At 41.0% G+C, this 21,188-nt stretch overlaps 1 protein-coding gene, 1 long non-coding RNA gene and 1 pseudogene across 19 annotated transcripts in view; 1 reads left to right on the plus strand and 2 right to left on the minus strand.

Moving 5' to 3' along the window:
- The window catches only part of LOC111332589 (uncharacterized), a 279,730-nt gene extending 275,806 nt beyond the window's left edge, over window positions 1-3,924 (minus strand). For 3 of the 18 annotated variants that reach the window (XR_015989644.1, XM_088728014.1, XM_088728015.1), the window contains exon 1: window positions 3,384-3,924. Coding sequence is in view for 2 of the 18 variants with exons in the window: in XM_088728014.1 (XP_088584140.1) it covers window positions 3,384-3,415 (32 nt within the window). In the remaining 16 variants the exon portion in view is untranslated. The other 15 variants (XR_015989678.1, XR_015989677.1, XR_002695057.2 and 12 more) reach the window with 14 other exon arrangements.
- Window positions 3,925-16,762: 12,838 nt separating this feature from the next.
- On the plus strand, window positions 16,763-18,146 carry LOC148726808 (uncharacterized). Its single transcript, XR_015989687.1, has 2 exons — window positions 16,763-17,190; window positions 17,481-18,146. It is a non-coding gene; the product is annotated as an uncharacterized LOC148726808 (long non-coding RNA).
- Window positions 18,147-18,561: 415 nt separating this feature from the next.
- On the minus strand, window positions 18,562-19,180 carry LOC148726809 (uncharacterized; annotated as a pseudogene).
- Between the last annotated feature and the right edge of the window lie 2,008 nt (window positions 19,181-21,188).

The raw sequence follows: 21,188 nt of genomic DNA on the forward strand, positions 1-21,188 counted from the left end.
GCCAGTGTTCATTTAATCACAAATAAACTTACAGCTGCCGGAGATATTTTTTATAATAACCTTTACCTGGACAAAAATTTTACATAGACAACAAGCACTAGTAAGACAGATTATGGAACTGAGATGCTGTCAAGCCTTAGGAACCAAGTTGACAGAGAGTTAGTGGAAGTGACAAGAAGAGGGATGAACTTGGTTCTTAGATCAAGGGGATATCTTGGCTTGAGAAAGCTAAATTGTTTGGAGATCATAAAAGAAATCCAAACCCTTTGTCCAACGGTATTCACAGGTCTGTCTCAGATGATCCTGTTGGACCAAAATCCAGAAAAGAGAACAGCTCCACTGCCACTTTTGTATGGGCTGATCGTCTTCCAGGGATGTCACTAATTAAGTTGGATGCAGAAAGTGAATACAGTATTACTCACAGAGGGTGATTATTTCTGAGTGTAACATTGCCATATAATTGGTCAAATTAGAAAATAGTTCGGTAGCGTTATTGAAAAAATCCAATTTCAGAAACAATTTTATTCTAAATGTGTGCCAATTCCTGTTATAAAACAGGATAACCCACCCCATGGGTAGCTGAAAATTAGACTACCTACCCCTAACCAGGAGCCCAAAACTTTTTGACCAGTTCCTAATGACAAGAAAAGTAAGAGGTCTACCTATAATGTATCTTATGCAGTATATATATATGAGCGGTATTCCTTTTTCAGCTTGTTTTTAAGGAGGCTTTACAATAATTCTGTTCGAGAAATGGGCACAATACAGTAATGGGCACATTGGAGTAATGGGCACAGTGCAGTAATGGGCACATTGCAGTAATGGGCACAGTGCAGTAATGGGCACAATGCAGTAATGGGCACGTTGCAGTAATGGGCACAAGGCAGTAATGGGCACAGTGCAGTACTTCATTGAAAAAATGCAGAGAAGAAATGTCACTCGATCAATGTGTAAATCATTATGAGGACTGCCAGCAGTTGTTTCTTAGCATTGGTAGGTGTTGTACTGCAGAAGCATTGCTAGAGTTTTTTGTCATGGTTGACCAGAACTGTCAGCCAACTTCGAACAGGCTGCCGCACTACATGTTAGAGGTGGGAAACAACCAGCAGGTCTATGATCATGCACTCCGTGCTAGACAAATTCACAGGTCAGTTCCTTCTACAACCTACCCAAGATCCTGTTCAACATGATTCCAGAACAGATGAAGATCCACAATTACTCAATGTGCATTCTTAAGTATTTCTTCCTTCTCCTTAACTTCCAGGATGTTGTCAGAGAAGGAAATGGTGCAAGGCTTGCAACTTTGCATGAGGTTTTGGTACAATATTTTCAAATCATTCCCTGGTTTCAATTCTTCTGCAATTGAAATGCTTATAAGTGTTGTCCTGTGTGAAATTGAGGTGTTTCTTACTGATGCAGAAGCACATAACCGTGGATTGGCATCTACCGCTAATTGGACAGGTGGCCCCGGAAGAAACATTGTGGTTGACCTTCTCCTTCAGAATCGCAACAAAGACTTGAGGAAGCAGTTTAAACTTAAGGGGACAAACAAAACAATTGATCATTGAAGTAGAGCATCAGGAGGAGAAAGACAGATTGTTGGGAACTATGATCAGCAGGTCAACAGAGGTGTTCATGCATATTCTCAGAGCCATCAGTCCTAAGTTTCAGATGAAAAGAAAATACTAGCTGACTTAAACACGAAGGCGCGCTATAAAAGGAGCCTTAGGTCCCACTGGACCATTTGTCAATCAACCGTCGTGTGATGTAGAACTCTTAGAGTCAAGTCAGCTTGAGCTACAGCTACTCCAAAGCAGTGAACAGCGGGCACATTCCTCAAAATTGTTTGATGTCTTCATCACAATGCAAGAATTTTTGAGATTTGTATTTCCTTTCTTCAATGGAAACTGTCTTTATTTGTGGCGGTAAATTTGAGATTGAAGTAGGTGGTTTGCACGTTACGTCATTGCCACCATGCTGGTGGAAGTAAACAAGAACCAAATCAAAAGCATGTCAGTCATTTTGAGGAGATAAGTTCTGAACCCTAATGACTACTCTTGATGAAACCGAACTGGCAAAGAGGCTATCAAGACACTGGAAGAATCTTTTCATGGATGCTCCCTTCATTTATGATGATGAGGATGAAATTTGACCTCTCTAAGCTACAGTGAACAAGGAAACAAGATTTGCAACTTTCCAAGAGAAAATCTCCATTCTTTTCAGTGTCACCTTTAAGTTCACTCTAGTAGAAAAAAATTGCAACTGCATTCATGATTATTTTGGAATTAGATTTATATAGTTTTGTTTGGCGAAATTTAATGCATCATTTTCATACACATTACAGGACTTCTGAGCATCTCTAAATAAACAAGTATGCGCACTTATGCAATGGTGTTTATTTTTGGCCATCTAAAATGTGAAGGTGCGTTTAGAGCATACAACCATGTTCTCAGGTCACATGTATATAAAGTTCACAAAGCAATCATGTGGACAATCAGACATCGTACATAGCATGGAATAGAATAAATAGGGTTGGTTCATTGTTCTTTTGTGACAAGGTTATTTCCTTGCTATTTCTTTTCTTTTACTAAGTACTATTTTCTGAGAAAATACTATTTCAAAGAATCAAGTCAGTTGAAACACCTTTCTCTTGTTATCAGAAACCACCTGAGGTAAAACTGAAAATTCTACAAACCTTTTTCATTGCATTTTCTGAACCCTAATTAACTCCTAGAGGTGACCAACATGACACTATAATTTCCATAGAAATATCCAGCTAACAGGTAATGAGAGTACTCAAACTCATTGGGCAGAAGTTGTTATAATGATCTAACACCAAATTCTCATAACTAATTGACAGGTAAACATCCAGCAGCCAGAGGGGAGAATTAACAATCAAATCTTGAGAGTTTAAGGGATGAGGCAATCTTGACAATTACAGCAAGATTTGCAAAAGGAACAACAAAGGTGACCTACAGTTCCGAAATCCACATAGAAACTAACACTGCAATCAATCTGGAGGTGTGGACAAAACGTTGCTGCAAACCTTCCAACGCTTTCCTGAGTACTGTCTTACTAACGACTTTCTTCTGCTGTTTTGGCGGCCACATTCCGATCAAAATTTCTTAACCTTCTGATGGAATAAGGAAATCGAGGAACCAAGAAGCCGGTTAAACGCAACTTTCGGGCAAACATCATCATACCAGCTCTCCTTTCAAACTCGTGCAATACTAGCCCTTCCTTTGGAAAAGCAAGTAAAGTTTGCGAAATGTTTATGACGGCGATGCGTGCGTGTCCCGGGGTGCTCGTTGCAAATTCAACACTCTACAACACTTAAGAGGCACTTAAAAATGGCCTGGCACGTAAATTTTGCATTTTCTTACCTGAATATGTTCTCCGATGTAACGCCGTTCATTACATTTTTACACTAGCACTCCACTATGTTACCAACTGACGGCCTATGTGGTGAAGCCGCCATTTTGCATATGCTCTGCGACCACGCAACATTAGCCCGTCCTCTCCCCTCCCCCGCTACCGTTAGGGTTGAATGCCCGGGTGAATGCTGTGATATTTGCTCTGTTTAGTACTCTCGGACCTCAAAAATCGTGTTAGCGACCTCTTAGTATACCATTTTCAGAGACATAGAATTGTACGCCAGCGTATTCTTTCGACTCTTACTGATTTTATTTTTATGTTTTTAAAAATCTGACCATCGGTAGACCATATATTAGGCCATAGGGTAGGCCATGGCCTGTCTCACGTTTTGTCCACACCCGCATCATGGTGGGGATGGACGATGGAAATATTCTACAATACTAAAAATAAAAAAGGTCACATAATCACTTTTGGGCAAGGTAACTCACACGCGTCACATCTATGTATCGTGAAATCGTCATTGGAATAATAATGATAATAATAATAATAATGATAATAATAATAATGATAATAATAATAATGATAATAATAATAATAATAATAATAATAATAATAATAATGTTTATTCAAACCTCTTGCAGAAAATACTGAATTACAGGTTCATAAATTATATTAAAAAGAATTAGGAGAAGAAAAGGGGAAAAACTGTACAAAATGCATTAAACTACATACAAGTAAAAACAGCATGTACATAACAACGATAATAATAGTAAAATGATAATAATGTTTATAATAAAAAAACGAGTATGATTAAATTTGCAAGTACTTGACTGTCACAAAGTTCTTAAAACGATCGGTGGACTTTTTTGAGTGATAGTGAGTACGATTTGTTCTTAAATTGTAGCGGTCTGAAGATTTACGAACGTCGGCATACATTGCAGTATAAAGGGGGTTGTCATTATGAATACGACTTATAAAGGATTCACAGGCAGCACTAAGGCGTGCATCAAGGGTTTCAATACCGGCTAGCATTAGGGTATCTGAGCACGAATGACCTGGCCAAATAATGGCGGGAGCACGCCTCTGCCGGCACTGACTCTAAGGTCTTAGATAAGTAGGACGGTAAATTTGCAAATGCAGTAGAGGCGTACTCAAGTATGGAACGTATTAGGCAGCAATAGATGTAGACGATATCTTCCGCTGGGACAGAATTTCTCCTTAGCTGCCTTAAAGCAAACAACCGTCTGTTAGCCTTCTTCAGCAGGTGGTCAACATGCGTCCCCCAGGAAAGGTCATTGGACAAGTTGACGCCTAAGAGCTTGAACGACGAGACCTCTTCTATAACAGCGCCCCCCGATACGACCGGGGGAGCCTTGTAACTATTATACTGAAGGAAGTCAACAGTCATGCACTTACATTTAGTAGGATTAAGGCGCATGTTATTGGTGTTAGCAAAATTTTGGATGTCATTCACAAGGTAGTTAAGCACAGAAGGAGAATCCAGGAAGCCATCAGGTCATTAACCATGCAAGCAAACAAAACAAAATGATGAACCAGAAAATAACAAAAGTCATAATGACACCTTCCACAATGATAAGTGGGATAATACCACTGAAAAAGATTGCATGTTGAAACATACCCAAACATTTCCCAATAAATTTCACAATTCATACAAGTATCTGCATTAGCATCACTACGTACATTGGTAATCCGTTCCTAGATGGCTCCCGGTTCCAACAAGGCTTCCAAATCCCGTCTGGCTTGTTGGCGTTGTTGTTCCCTATTCGTCACGTCCTCGTTGGGAATGGCAGCAGCAGCAGGAACAGCAAAGGGTGCTCGACAATGTCCACATTGGTCTGAGGTGGTTCAATGACCACGGAAACACGAACGATGGATGCGTCGATGACAGCAGGGAGTGACCGTAGCACCTCTCATAGACACGTCAATCATGATGAGGTATAGAAAACACGCGTAAGATGTTCCATCGATTTCCACAACTTGTCGAGCAAGGCGTGTTGAGCGTCGTAGAGGAGGCATCTAAAAATCTAATGTGTTAGGTGTATGAAATAAAAAAAATAATAATAAAATGAATACCATGGAAAGAAGACCACATACCTCTGATGAGAAAATAAACATTCACTTGCATTAAAAGGCGAACAATTGTGTGAAAATACAATCATTGGGGACAAAAAACCGTCATTTGCGCGTAGACCAGATTCAATAATGATTTTTGCATTTTAATCAGCATTCAATAACAAATTTGGGCATTCATATACGTCATTCGTCAAAAAATTTTAAAGAGAAACATACACTCATTCGCGGGAACCTTCAAGTCATTTACACCATCCTGAAAGTCAATAGAGACAAAAAACAAACAATGTAGTGTATATAGCGTTCATTTACATTTTTATCACACTGTTTGAAATTCAATAGCATTCTAGATCTTAGACAGCATTAGTATGAATAAGACAATCATTTATGCGCTTGTAAAAATAATTGAGCGTTTTTTATCATCAATATTCACACATCGAACTTCAATTGAAAAACACATGTTCCAAAATAATTTTGTTTTGAATTTCAGTTTACCTTTCAAAAATCTCTATTCAAACATCTTAGCCGATAGGTTTGCATAAAGCGGTATCATTGCATACATTTAGCCGCGGTCACAGTGTCGATGTGATAGTGCAGAGCAGTATTTTCCTGTAATGACCAGAAAAAGGTGTATATGATATCTACGAAGGTACCTGTCAACAAGAAGTTATAGAAATTGTTACTAGAATCTGTAAAACATTTTTGTAAAAAGAACCGCCAATAAAAAGGGATCGTTCATCTCTTATATACGTGTTTTATTTTCTGTTGTAGTTTCATTTGAATGTTCTACGACGAGAGATGTGTTCAATTCCATCGTACCCACCAGATTTCTCACTCTCATTCGCTGTCCACTCTGTTGTAAAGAGATAGTTACATCTGAACTGAAAGAACCCCATCGATGTCATTATGGCAAGTGTCACGTCTGTCGCAAAAAGGTGCATTTGTTGGAACATCAATGCTTCATACAGCAGATCGATCCTAAAGACGGTGAGAAAAAGAAAGAGAGTAAGAAGCAGCTCCTGAAGCATCTAAAGAACAAACCAAGTGCCTCTGCCCATGTGGAACCACCCGTATTTGTCTACGCCGACTTTGAAGCCATGTTCTCGACCAATAAGACCCTCGTTCCCATTCTGGCATGTTATCTCAACTCTCTCTCGGAGACTTTCTCTTGTTTTTACGGCTCTGAATACACAGCCGAGTTCTTAACGTCTCTCACCGACTTGGCCGTAAGCGAATTTTGCGAGGAAAGTAAAGTGATTTGTATCTTTCACAATTTGAAAGGGCACGATGCCGTCTTCTTGCAACATCAACTTCTCCAAGAAGACAGACGTATGGAAGATATGGTCTATGTGGATATCAAGGTCCTTTCCTTTCGTGTGGGGTGTATCACGTTTAAAGATCCTCTTTGTTTCTTGCTCATGTCTCTGTCTGCGTTTACCTCCACCTTTGATATTTCTGAATTGAAGAAAAAGATTTTTTACCCATCTCTTCAATACTCTTGAACATCAAGAGTGTGTGGGGTGTCTGCACTGACGTCACTATACTATACAATTCCGAAGAGATGCCTGCTTCCAAGAAAAAGGAATTTGAAACGTGGTACGCGTCTCAAGAAGGAGTAGCCTTTCATCTCAAACAATTAAGATTTAGTGGCGTTCTGGAAATCGGACGTGGCCCTTCTCAAAGCTGGCTGTGAGAAATTTGTCACCGAATTTCGAGTGATTGCAGAGTGATGTTGATTTTCGGCTTTTTTAATTTTTTAAAGTATTTATTAATTTTTTTTAATGATGTAATGTGGTTTTAGGATGTCCCCAGTTAGTGCCATTAATTAGTGTATTGGCTTTAGAGTATTTATTTATTTGTTTTAATGATGTAATGTAGTTTTAGGGTGTCTCCAATTAGTGCCTACAGGCACTAAAAAGACTAGGCACGTTAATAAAGGTTATATATGTATGTATGTATCACGATTCCTTCTGCCTGCAGTCGTTATTGGCGAAAATGTCATCTATCGTCGAAGTGTGTGGCAGTAGAGCCCCCTCGTGCCGGATGGAATGGTGCCCAATGAATCATTTAAGAGTCGCCTTAGAATGGTTGCTTTGGAACGAACACCAACTGTCACACACTTTTCTTCTATACCGCTTATTCAAGACGTACGTAATGGGGGAGAACAGAGAATTGCTGCCACACCTTTTGCCTATCACGTAGATGGTTTGGATCGTACCACCCACACCGTCTAAGAATTCCATGGGTGTCTGTATCATGGGTGTCGTCAATGCTTTCCCGACCGAACCCGATACTACTTTGCCTCCCCCCGACCATGCCATGGAAGCCTTGTATCAGGCCACTCTGCGAAAGACCAAGTCCCTAAGAGCTATGGGATATACCGTTGTTGAAATGTGGGAAAGTGAGTGGAAATCAAAGGTGAGTGCCTCACTCGAGATTCAAGCGTTTCTTTCTTCTCTTGACATGGTACTACCTCTCAATCCTCGGGATGCAATTTTTGGGAGACGTACTGGTGCTGCTTCGCTTTGTTACAAAGCGGCCGAACCCAAGGGGAAGAAATACGTGACGTCGACGTCACGTCCGAATACCCTTGGTTGAACAAGTATGGTATGTACCCAGTCGCACATCCTACTATTCTCTTTGAACCCGAGGATCACGTTATCTCTTTGTCGGACCTGTGTGGAGGAGGAGGGTGTGAAACCCATGTTGGAGAGAAACATGTGCTGATCTCACACGGAGATGCAACGTATGTTGCGTGGTACGTGGTGTATTCCAGAAATCTTGAAAGCCCTTAATGTGAGATATCGCGAACATACATACATAACCTTTATTTATCCTCGGATTTCAGTGTAGCTTACAAGCTAGTATCTCCGATCGTAATTACTAATTTTAAAAGTTACAGCAAGAACAAGGCTAAAAAGATAAAAAAATAATTCATAATATAATAACATAATAATTATTAATATAATAATATAATGTAATATTAATGTAATATTAACAGAAACCGTGCACTAACAGTGTGCGCTTAAATTCACTATAGTCTACAGTCTTTCTAAAGTGGTCAGGCAGGGTGTTCCAGTACTTAACAGAAGTATCGCATTCACGAAATCCATCATTTTCCCGAGGATCAGAGGGTAACAGGTCTGTTTGCCTCTTATGTCAACGTAACACCTGGTTGAAAATCAAGCAGGAAAGTGGTGGGTTTCCAGCATGGACTCTGGATGAGCAGGATCAACTCAATATGCTTCATAAGAGATCCGAGTACGTGAGAAAGTACCAAGAACGCGAAGGGATTGTGCTCGACCCTACGCTCATTGCTAAGAATCCTGGACGTAAGATGACGGCGAAACTCATATTGAATTCGTTCTGGGGAAAGTTTGAGGAACGCACGAACAAGTGTAAAGTCACTCAACTCACGCAAGCTCACGAGTTATTTGCGCTCCTCAATAGTCCGCTCGTCGACATGTCTACCTTACGCATCTTGAATACCGATCTCTTAGAAGTATCCTACAAGAGTATCTCGGAAGATGCAGACAAGGATACCAAGACCAACACCTTTATTGCCGCCTTCACGACCTGACAAGCCCGATTGAAACTTTATCAGTTTTTAGAACAACTGGGTGACCGTGCCTTCTACTACGATACGGATTCCGAGATCTACATCTGGAAGTCTTTTCAAACCAAAATCCCTTTGGGTGATTATCTGGGGGATATGAAGAACCGACTGGACGAAGGAGATTTCATCCCCGAATTCGTGTCGGGGGATGCTAAAAGTTATGGTTCCGTAACTAAAAAGGGTAAGACGGTCTGCAAAGTACGTGGGTCTTCTCTCAACGTCCGCAGTGCTCCTCAATTGAATTACGAGGTCATAAAGCACAATATCTTGGAAGAAATCTTAGATCCTTTGGACGAGAGACGCGAAACCCTCATTGTCATCTCCACTTTGTGAGAGATCCCGTCCAGAGACACACACACACACCAGAAAACAGACTAAGAAGTACGGACTCGTCTTCGACAAACGCGTATTGGATCAAGGGACCTTTAAATCGTACCCTTACGGTTACGAACGTTTTGAACTCAGTGAACAAGACCTGGTGAACATAGAATCACTTTTATTGTAAAAAAAAAAGCAAAATGTGTTTTTTCAAATGTAATAAAAAATATCTGATTACATGATACAATATGGATCTGGTCTGAGAGTAGCCTTAGTAGCACAAACTATAGTTGTGTTCTCTTTCGTTACGAGAATCGTTTATTCATAATCTTTGAATCCCCTGCGTGATACATTCTATCCATTTAGGTAGATAATGTTTTCGTAATTTCATCTTTCTTTCATTGTTTCGTAGTGAAATGTATTGGATCTGTTTGGGTTCATAGTAATAACTGCCTTTTAAGATGGCGTGGTTATAAATCTGCCCCATCAGGTCGTTCGTCTGATCTCCCATGAGGACGGGTGCACAGAGAGACGAGTACAGGTAGAGCGTGCGAGCAAAAGATTCGTTCTTGCTTGTGCCTCCTTTGGTTTTGGCGAAAGTATAGACGATCTCGTTGAGATAGAACTTTTTCATATCTGTTCCAGAGGATTGAATCGAGTTTATGTCATGTCTATTGTTTACATTTTGAGTCGTAAGTGATCTCGAAACAGTCCAGAAGCGACCAATTTCGTAAGTGTTAAGATTCGACCCGGCACTATCAACTGTCGATGTGTTCAACACACCACCACCATAATAGGAAACGTCAGTTGACGTTGTTCATCCCATTAATTTACAAAAATCAATACGAAGGTAGAAATAAATGTTACTTCTGATGTCTGAATTGGAGATGGACGAACTGACGTCTTCGGTGGTCACCGTGAATGTTTCACCCTCGTCGTCGGCAATGACCTTGAACTGCGCTTTGTCACCGTTTGCAAACGTAATTGCTCAGGCGTTTCCCAACTCGAAGACGTTTTTAGTTCGTTCGATGTCGAACAAAGCTTCCAAGGGATCGTGAGCCGTGTCGATGCGTCTTTGTTTAATCTCTCCAGGAAAAGATGTACAGACTATGTGAAGAGACCCCGCTCTTGTACGTGCATCGTTTGGTGTTGATGAAAGTCCACGCAATCTCGATGAGATAGAATTTAATCATGTCATCTCCACCTGGGTTCCCAGTAAATCTCGGCATTTCGTATCTATTCATAAAATTACGAGTATTGAGGTTCCTCGTAACGGTCCATGTGCTACTGAGTTTCTTCGATTCGTGATGAGATTCGGTCCGGGTGCTTGAAAGTCGGGTGCGTATTTCAGACTTTCATCGCTGAATGTAATTGACTTCGTCCTTCGCTATCTCTTCAATTCACACAAATCATACTTGAGCGAGAAATCAATGCAATTTCTGATGTCTGAATTGGAGATGGAAGAACTGACGTGTTCGGCCGTCACGGTGAACATTTCGCCCTCGTCGTCGGCAATGACCTGGAATAGTGCACTTTCGCCGCTGGCCAACTTGGTATTCCACACATTCCCCAAATCAATGATGCATTTTTCTCATTTGACGTCGAACAAAGATTTCAAGAGATCGTGAGCCGTGTCGAAGCGTCTTTGTCGAATCTCTCCATAGGTCACAGTGTATTCTGCACGTGCTACAGTATTGGCTGCGATTCTGACCTTAGTTCGACTCGCGACCAGTAGTAATGTATCCTAAGTAAGACCTTTCAGGCAATTCGCCAAGAGAGACTCGTGCGGTAATGAGATACTGCCCAAACCTACCTCCCACGAACCGTTGAAATCAATACGTGAGGGTAGGCGAGTCTTCCACGAACTATGAGTGCGGTGCTGGTGTTCTATTATAGGTAGCGGTGCTGGTGTTCGTGGTGGTGATCCTGGCAATGCGTCGACCCGTCGATCATTTAACAAAATCTGTAACCGTCGTTATTTCCATTGTCGTCATCATCGTGTTCCTCTTCCTTTTCTGGGTGCTTTCCCACCGGGTGCAGGTCCAGGTGTGGTGCGATTGGACGTTAAGGAGGTGGTGACACCCGAAGGACCCGCTTGCACTATTGTAGAGGGTGGAGATGAGATAGGGATGGGAGAAGAAACTACGCCTACGCCTAACGGAGAAGTCGGGGTCGTGGTCGTCGTTCCAAACATGTTCTGTAATGTGCTATCAGGTGAGAAACCGACTTCGTCGTTTACAAGTTGAAACTCGAGATGTTGACGGGATTGTCCATCATGGGGTCTAGTTTCTGTAACAGCGAAGACAGCCATTCGTGTCGTAACAAGTGACTCACGAGTCGCGTGTTGTCGCTGCTCACAGGATGTACACCTAGGACCAAATAACCAAAAGGTCTTTCGGTACATTGATTATATATTTCCATGACGGGACACCAACTTTTGTTAGCAACATTTGCCTTTGCAGTGGTCAGCGCGCTGGAGTCTGGTAGTTTGGCCCGGGTTCAAGTCCTGGTTGGGGCATGACGTTGTGTCGTTAAGCAAGACGCTTCACTCACATTGCTTCGTCTTCTCGGATAAGACGGAATGCCGTAGGTCCCGTCTCCTGCAGGGTTAGGGGTAGGAGACGTAAATTTCCCATGTACGAGATTACTGTGTAGTGGATGTCCTCCCCGGGGTGGGATGGGTGGGAAGATGAGATCGCTACATGGACTGAAGCGGCTGCCAGAGGCGCCTGATAAAAATGCTGACGTCCGATCTCAACCTTACGATACTGTTAAGCGAGACTGAATAGTCCTCATAGAAGTCTGCGCTATATAAATATATATATATACAAAATGTAGTAGTAACGTACGTAAGGTGACTTTGTCTCTGGGTTTTTTAATACTATGATGTATTGAGCATTCCTAGAAATGGTCTTGGCGTATTTGCCTTTGGGAAGCATGTCTTGACATCGGTACTACACGGTCACGTTGAGATGATGAAAATACTGTGTAAAGAGATCGAGAATGTCTTTATCGTATCCCACTTCGGACATAAGATCTTCCAAGACCAGAATGCCTTCTTTCTTATCACCGAACCATTCTTTCAAATCATCGTGCGAGGGGACGCCTTCGAAAAATTCCACACCGTATGTCTTCATGTGATCAAAATTATCTTGCTGCGATCCGTAACGATATTGTAAGCGTGGGGGACGCACGTCAAAGAGGTTTAAATTCTATAATAAAAAGTGTTTGATGAACGTGGTCTTTCCGAAACTCTTAGCTAGAAGATACCCTTTCTTAAAAGATCTGAGTTTTTTATAGAATCTTACTATATCCCCCACCTTGAACGTGGGCTTCTTTCGTTTCTTTTGATTCAGATACTTTCCGTAGAGATGGTCCCACACTTCTTTCGCATTGTAAGTTAGCAGGAGACGTCCGAATACTCCTGTGATACGTATGATTATATTGATAGACTAACATAGGTAGTACCTCGACGTACTTCAATGTATTGGCAGCAGTGAAATACCTATACAATTTAGATTCGATCGTCCTATTAAAACGTTCTACGATGCTGGCTTTGGCATCTCCATGTGTGGAAGAGTGACGAATGTTCTGTTTCAAAAGATTTTGAAAGACTTGATGGTAAAATTCCTTTCCCTCGTCCGTCTGTAACGTGTGAGGTGTGCGTTCTTCGGCTTGTTTGAGTATCTTGACAAAGGCTTCACTCACATCTTTTCTCGTCTTCTTTTTGATAGGCTTAGCCTAGGCGAATTTGGAAAACGCATCGATGACGACTAGAATGTACTGGTTGGATGAGTCTTTGGCTCAGGTCCAGATTAGAGGTGACAGGAAGCTCATACCTTGAATTAAGTACGTCGAAGGTTTGACGGCTGCGGGCTAGGCCAGAGGCTTAAAAATTAGTTTAAAATGTTTTGTAGTCTAGTGTTCTGTAGTTTTTGGACCCTAAAGTGCTTTTATTTTGTCTTAAAAGTGTCCGATAGAGTGGTGACGAATTAGCGGGTGGTGACATAGAAAACTGTGAAAACTCTCAGTTGACACCTACAAAACCCTTACATCTCTTGTAATTTTGCATCACTCGACAGCGTTTAAATACTCTTCAAATAATGTTCAATAGCGATGTATACCTAGCCTCAGCGAGCTCTACTGAGAGTTGTATTACATCGTACGCTAGTTGCAACCAAGGAATGGAACTTGCAGGTACGATTGAGACCTACGAAGGACAACCGCGTGAATCAAAAAAAGATTTCGACGAAGACTGACTAAGACGCTTTCTCGTCTGCGGTGTTCAGGTCAAGATTAGAACAAAAAAACTCCCGTTACTGAATGTTTAGTTAGTTGCATTTGTGTCTGTTTTCTGTGGCAATAAGCGTTGGGTAGCTGTGTTCGTTTCTGTCGCCATCACATAATATTATTCCTTCTCACTAAGAGCAGTGAATTAGGTTCCTCTTGGTTAGCGCTCGTTTGAGCAAACAAAAGGCTAACTTTTGAGGGCAGCATCGAGAGAATCTTCTGTATTACGAAGCGCGATGACCCTTACCCGAGAAGTCATCGACCAGTTTTACTGCAAGTTGCTTCTTTCATCCGAGATTGCAGACAAAGGCTATCGTCGTCGAGCCGGTCAAACGGAAAACGAGTGAGGTTATAGTCCACTGATTCAATTTTATCTCTAATGGGAATTTTAATAGTGAAAAACTTCTTTAATTTAAGCGCAGAGCGGAGTCACATGACCCATTTCGGCCACTGGCAAATAGCTGACATCAGTGTTGTAAATTAATATTGGGTATAATGCCTCGACTTTCACACCACTTGGATTCGTTACCATCTAATTTGTTAATAATTGTGTTTCACAACTGATCTCGTTGCACTGCTGTTATCACAATGACATTGCTATTGTTGCTACCTTTAGATACTTGAGGGCAGGGGATTGATGGCTCGTGAAGTGGATTTTCGTAAATCTAGGTTGGGAGAATACTCGGCTTCTTTTAATTTTTTTTCAGGCCAGGATCCGCTAGAGGTCTCGCACTGTTCAGGTGACAGGATGTTACTGAGCTCAGGAAAGAGCTCGACCTCTATTACAAATGACGTATTTTCTGTTATCAAAATAATGTGGAAGCTATAATTGGTAGGATTTTCAAATGTTATTAAGAAAAGTGCAAATGCATTACTGGGGAGACAGGGAGTATGAGTACATCTCAAGCGCGTGAAGTAAACAACGACAAGAACCTCACCATTCTTCTGACGAAAAGAATGTGGAACAAACGTGTCCGGAATTGGAACAGGCCCTTTAATCAGCATTATTTTTAGCTGAATTTATTGGCGGTCTTCGCTTGATTTGACCAGTATTGTGTGTTCGTAACAGTCATCTTCGAATCCGGAACGGAGCATAAGGCCGAAGGCTTTAAAGAACAAAATATTCTTAAAGTCGACGATCGAACCAGTCCATTTTGGCCATACAGCTACAGGCTTCGGAAAGTAGTGTATTGAAATACCCTGTGTGCGTGTGTGTGTATTATTCTTGAAGCTAACATCATTTGTCGCTTCTGCCTCGCAATATGTTCGGTCCCTTCTTAATTTCTCCTTTCTCTACCATCGTTGCCGACGTGTCTTCACAGTTTTCTACGTCACAGCTTTGTAGCATGATCGTTTTCGCCGCGCGATAAATTAGACACCTGTTTGGTCGCCAAATCGTATTATGACATAGCTAGCGGAGCCGCGTAATCAAATTCAGTATGCGTAAGCGGGCTCAAAATCCCGATAGCGCACGCTGATAGCGTGAGAAAATCGCTTCGCCAGAGATTTTTCTTTTTCGCGCGAGCGGCCATGAGTAGCGCGGGGAAAAATAATATATTTCGCGACAATAATGGATACAAACAGAGACTCGGCCCACCAGTCCCAAAACGAAGACAACTTTCCGAGCTTTTCCCTTGGGCTAGAGTTGTTAAATGAGGCAGAAAGAGAGAAGCAACGGAAATGGAGACTCGGCATCAGCGCCGTCACGATTCGCTTCACTGTCTGTCGGATTTGATGCACAATTCCACCGGCTATGCTATAAAACAATTGGTTCATGCTTTTAGCTGTGCACTGTCGAGTTTTGGAGCACGTGGGAAGTTTGGGGAGCACTCAAGAAGATACAATTACCCTCGGCTATTGCCTCGGGCAACTCTTACGCTTCTTTCATGATCTCCAAACTTCCCACTTGCTCCATAACTCGATAGTGCAAGCTAAAGCATGAACCCACTGTTAACTTTCAATGCGTAAAAAAATGGTCAAGGAAAACTCGCTAGGCGCTTAGGTCTATCATCTCAGACTTAGAATACAAATATCAACCAGAAGGCGCAAAAAAAAAAAACAAAAAAAGGAAAAATTCGTGTCATAAGCACTTTAAAGAGTTTGAAACTAAAGAAAATTTGTTTTTTAATGATTATTTTCATTTTAATCACAAGAGCATCTCTGTGGAATCTCCTTTTTATTTTGTCATTTGCAATTCTCAAGACTATGATACAAGTTGATTTTCTGTGGTTCCTTTAGTTATTCAGAAACTATGCTTAACATTGACATTGTCAATGGTTTCGTCGTCGTAGTGCTTTTCTGTTGTTGTCTTTTAATTTGATATGGTGGCTGCGAAGGAAATGTAAAAAAGACAGCAAGAGTGAGTGGAATTTGTTTGTGTCTGTAAACAAGTGCTTCCGTTTACTTTCCTGCAAACTACAACTATCGAATGGTGCATAAATTCCTCAGTTAGAGTTGCATTGGTCTGTAATCTCAGTTAGAGCAGCTTCATAGGAAAAAAATTTATTACGGCAAGCTAGGTGTAAGAGGTGATGATAAAGTCATCATCTTAAGTTAGTTGTGGTTCATCATCTATCTGAGGTGTTTTTCTTACTTTTCAGTGACGCTGGTTGTTGTGTGACGATACGTACTAGGTGAACTTAAAGTTTGTTGCGTACGATTAACGACCTACTTAGTTGGTCCCCCCCTTTGTGGGTAAACCGTGATTATCTATACGAACTAAGCCTTTTTAATTTTGGACTGCATTTGGACTGCTTTTAGGCATAGAAAACTTCATAATTATATGTCAATTGTTGACAGGTTGTTCACGTTAAACAAATCATGTTTAGTTAACTTGTTATATCCAATGCGAGTTAGTCCAACTCATACTGCCAACCTTTTTCGTCTCTTTAACCTTATAGTTCTTTATCGGTATTTGATTCATGTTTGACGGTTCTTTTCTTTTCTTTTTTACGACAATAGGCTGTTTTTCCTGGTCACGTTCAACCACTGTAAGTGCTTCTTTAATTTTTTTTTTCAGCGTCAGGTGTTGTCATCTTGATGAATTTTAGCTTCCGTAGTCATAAACTGCATTTCGATTCCTGCTGTTTAACCTTTTGAGTGTCTAACTTCAAGTAGACATGATGATTTTCTTAGTTTGCGTGATTCGTGAAAATAACGCAATAGAAATACCCCGCAATTTTAAGGGTACTCATCTGCACTGATACACACTCCTGTTTCGGTTCCAGTAATCACAGCACCTTGTCAGACGGTAAACCATGTGATTATACCATGTAAGGACTTCAGCCTCCAGTAGACCTTAACAATGAACAAGAAATGTAAGTAGTGCCTATGCTGTTGTAGACAATTCCCTAGAGGGAGACAAAAAGAAAAATAAGGAAGCTGCTGAGTAGAAGCTTGGTGACGATCAGTATGCAGTTGTGGACAAGTCTAAGAAGAAAAAGAAAAATGAAGAGGATAACACCCACGCCGAAGTCGAGATGTCAAAGAAATCAAAAAAGGTTTGCCCACCACTGTTCTTGCTTTAGCTGTCGTTTGGCTAATTCGGTCTACTAAGTAGTTTGTTTATTCTTGTTTTGTTTTGTTAGATGACAGGTAGCCTTACAATGTGCCTAATTTTTCTATTTTCTTTTATCTCCCTCAAAAGTTTCAAAGCTAAGTTATTCTTTCCTCCCGTTACCATAATTTGCCATGATTTTAAATAGAACTCCACTCATCTTGTGGGAAGTAGAAAAAGCAAATCGTTCCGAGGGGTTTGATATTATATATATATATTTTTTTTTAACGACAGAAGCCAAAGCTCGGTGACGTTCTTTACGCAGATTTGGGTGAATTTGATCGGATAAAGAAAATGCCTGAAGTATCGACCTCCCCAAAAGCCCTGCCTCCACAGTATGCTGACATTACCCAGTTTCTGAAGGGAAACCCTGAAGACTCAGGCGCTGAGCTTCCTAAAGACAGTACCACCCCGACTGTCAATAATACTGCCACTGGCAGCAAGGAGGAATCCTCAACTGGGAACACAGGTGATGGTGCAGAAGCAACTAAAGACACAGGATTGTAGTCTTGATTGAGGTTGTAAAACGTTAGAGGAGCTGCAGTCGTTTTGCAGGGATAAAAGTTTGTTATTAAATAGGATAAATTTTGCACGATATATTTTTATAACACCATAAGAGTTTAGTATTGTTAAGAAGCATGCGCGCGTATGATTTGTTGCCATTGTGAAGACACGTGTCACGTTTGTAATAGATGGATTGTGTATATTTTTCTATCGTGCTCGTTTCGAGAATTTGTTTAACAAGAGGTTTAATTCGACTATTTCTGACACTTTTTTTACGCAATGTTGAACAAGTTTTAAAGACGCTTTTTAAAATTCTAGTTTTTCACTATTCGCCATGTGACTGCTGTTGGGCAGTTTGTAAATCGTGGGCTTCGTTGGGCTGAAATACGATTAGATTAAAGGAACACATACACACCAGCTTTTTAAGATCACAGCGCAGCTGTGAATGCATGTGTGCTGTGTTAGTATAAATAACTAGCAGACGTAAAACGTCAATGATAGCTATAGTTAATTTCTGTGTAGACTATGGTGGCCCACAAAAAAAAAATGTAACCAAAAGTTTGTAAACACCACAGCAAAAGTTTGTGAACACCGCGGCAAAAGTTTGTAAACGCCACGGAAAAAGTTTGTAAACACCGCGGCAAAAGTTTGTGAACATCACGGCAAAAATTTGAAAACGTCACGGCGGAAGTGAAATTTAAGGGGAAGTAAGGCTAGTGCCAGTTTTCTGTCGAGCAACGTAGCCACGTGACACTTTGTTGCCATTGCTGTGGAATGTTTGTAGTGAAGTCGGAAGATGCGGCAAAATGGACTAGCAGAGAGAAGGAAAAGAAACCGAAGAGAGTGAGTAACAAGTAATGAGAACATACTGGAAATACTCCTGATGTTCATTTGTTTCAGCTCGTTTAACTAACTGCACTCTAGCATATTCCATCTCGTTGTCAGGAACATGTGCTATCAGGTTAAGAGCCCCATCATGATCCTCTGGTAAATACTACAAGGAATCGGGTCGTCCAGGTATGGTTTCACGTCTTGACTTTCGAATGTAATGAGCGTCCCAATGCTCTTTAAGCAGGTTCATATCCTGCTACAATAATAGCGCGAAACAGAACCACAAACACTCGGATTCTAGTTCACTAGCTGGATTAAATGTTCCTTGGTCTTCTAATTTTTTGAAAAAGTTCATCCACCAGTTTGTTCTACTTCTTCTGAAGTAGGACCACCACGCCTCTATTCTCTGATTCCTGGGAGAGGGAACGTAATGATGGCTGTTTAAATCATCCCGAAAAAAACTGTATTTTGGCCATTAATCCATTCTAGGTCCCCGAAGCAGTAATCAGTTTCTGAGGACAACCACCTTATTGTTCGCAAGCCTCAAGATAGTAGGTCGCAATATTATGCGGCCAGTTGATTGATCGCGTCACATACATCGCTCCCAGCTGGCTTGTTAGCTCAATTGGTAGAGCGCTGCATTGGTATCGCAGAGGTCAGTGGTTCGAGTTCCAGACAGGCCTGATTTTTTTCTGGTCTGATTTTCGCTATTGCATAAATAGCGCTATCTACTGCGAGGATCGTGCATCATACGTATCTAATACCGCAGTTCAAAATATATGAACTTCATATATTCATTGTATCTCATTACAAGAACTATTTGCTTGTTTTGTTGGTTAAAGCTGGTTGCCACACTGTCCAGTTTCAATGGATTCATTTTTTCCAGCGTAATGCGTTTTCGTAGTCAGAATGATACAATGCTTATATTGATTCTTATTGAATACCATATATCACATGTTAAATGCGTGGTCTAATCAAAGAGTGTTGATTTTTATACTATAATCTCGCTTTTTTGAGAAGCCGAGAGAGCTTGAATGTGTGGTATGTACCTCCAGGACTGATACCGTCCTTGACACTGTTTTGGTAATGAACTGCCTCCCGGTTGGCTCAATGGATAGAGCGCTGGACTGTTGTGCGGGAGGTCGAAGGTTCGAGCCCCGGCCGGACCAACACTCAAGGTCTTAAAAAAATGAGGAGAATATGCTACCTTTCTATAACATCAAAAAATGGTTAGATATTCTAGTCTTCTCGGATAGGGTCGAATATTTGGAGGTCCCGTCTCCTGTAGGGTTAGGGGTAGGAGACGTTAATTTCCCACGCACGAGCATACTGTGTGATAGATGTCCTCCCCTGGGGCGGGATGGGTGGGTGCAGATAGAGGACCACCCTAATTAACTTAGTGTTACTGGTGATATTCTCTGTAAATATTGTTTATTATTATTATTAATGAACAATTACTGTTAATAAATCTTTAGCGGTTTTTCAATGGTGAAAACCAGTAGGCTTAATCCATCGAAAGTACTAGTGTGAACACACCTGCAGATTGTAATAGAATACCTATAACGACAGGTAAACAGTGGTGTTTGACGCATACTAGTTTTTTACAATCTCTATATGCCGCTTGTACAAGTTTGATTATATCTGAAAAAGTCATCACAGTGGCTTTCGCAGTTCTTATACTGATTCCAGCCAATAAATTCCAAAATCTCGCGTTCTAGTAATATCCGCCGTGCAGAGTCTCATCATTCCCTCGAGAAAGTAACACGTATATCTCGAAGCTGTTATTTTTCATATAAGAGCGGTACAGTGCACTGCTTGACATTAATTCTTTTCAGCAAGCAGAGATTTAAAACGAAACTTTAAGAGATCATATATCGCAACCGCATAACCATATAAGGAAATTCTGAATCGGTCTCTTATGAAACGTACTTTACCGTTTCTTTTTTCCTTTTCTCTTCAAGATCGCCGTCTGATTATCTCTGAACGTTTTACGCTTTCCCAGTCCGTCTACCGATTTCCAATAATTTCCAAAATATCGCCTACTATTCATTTCTGCCGCCCAGAATCTCACCATCTGTCCCACCACAATTAACAAATGGTAAACACCACAGCGTACACTATTGCAGTGAGTTATTGATGCACGCGGGAGAAAGCTAAGCACGAAAGAAGCGTAAGAGTCTCGCATGGCGATAGCCGAGAGCGACTCTAGCTTCTTGAGTGCCTAGCAAATCTTCCAAGTGCGTCCATAACTCAAAAGTGTACATTGGCGTTTACCATTTGTTTATAACATGACATTGAAACATTTTACCACGAGTTTTATTTCATTTAATAAATCTTACGTGACCAGAAGAAACAAGCGCGCGTGGAAAAGTAGTCTTTGCATTTGCTCGCGTCAGCAGCGTACACCCATGGGCAAATGGTGGACACTAAATTGACCAATCAGAGCCCGCGCTTTACTTTGATTATGTTATAATCCTTAATTAACAAGGCATAAAATTTCCGAACCCCGAGTTTGCAATTAGTCAAAGCTCGGATACCGAAAAACCTATTTTAGACCCTCGCAGATGGCGGATAGGAAAAAAGTGGATGAAATATACGAATGCTGAA

The sequence above is a fragment of the Stylophora pistillata genome, chromosome 7, assembly GCF_964205215.1.
Source record: "Stylophora pistillata chromosome 7, jaStyPist1.2, whole genome shotgun sequence".
Lineage (NCBI taxonomy): Eukaryota > Metazoa > Cnidaria > Anthozoa > Scleractinia > Pocilloporidae > Stylophora > Stylophora pistillata.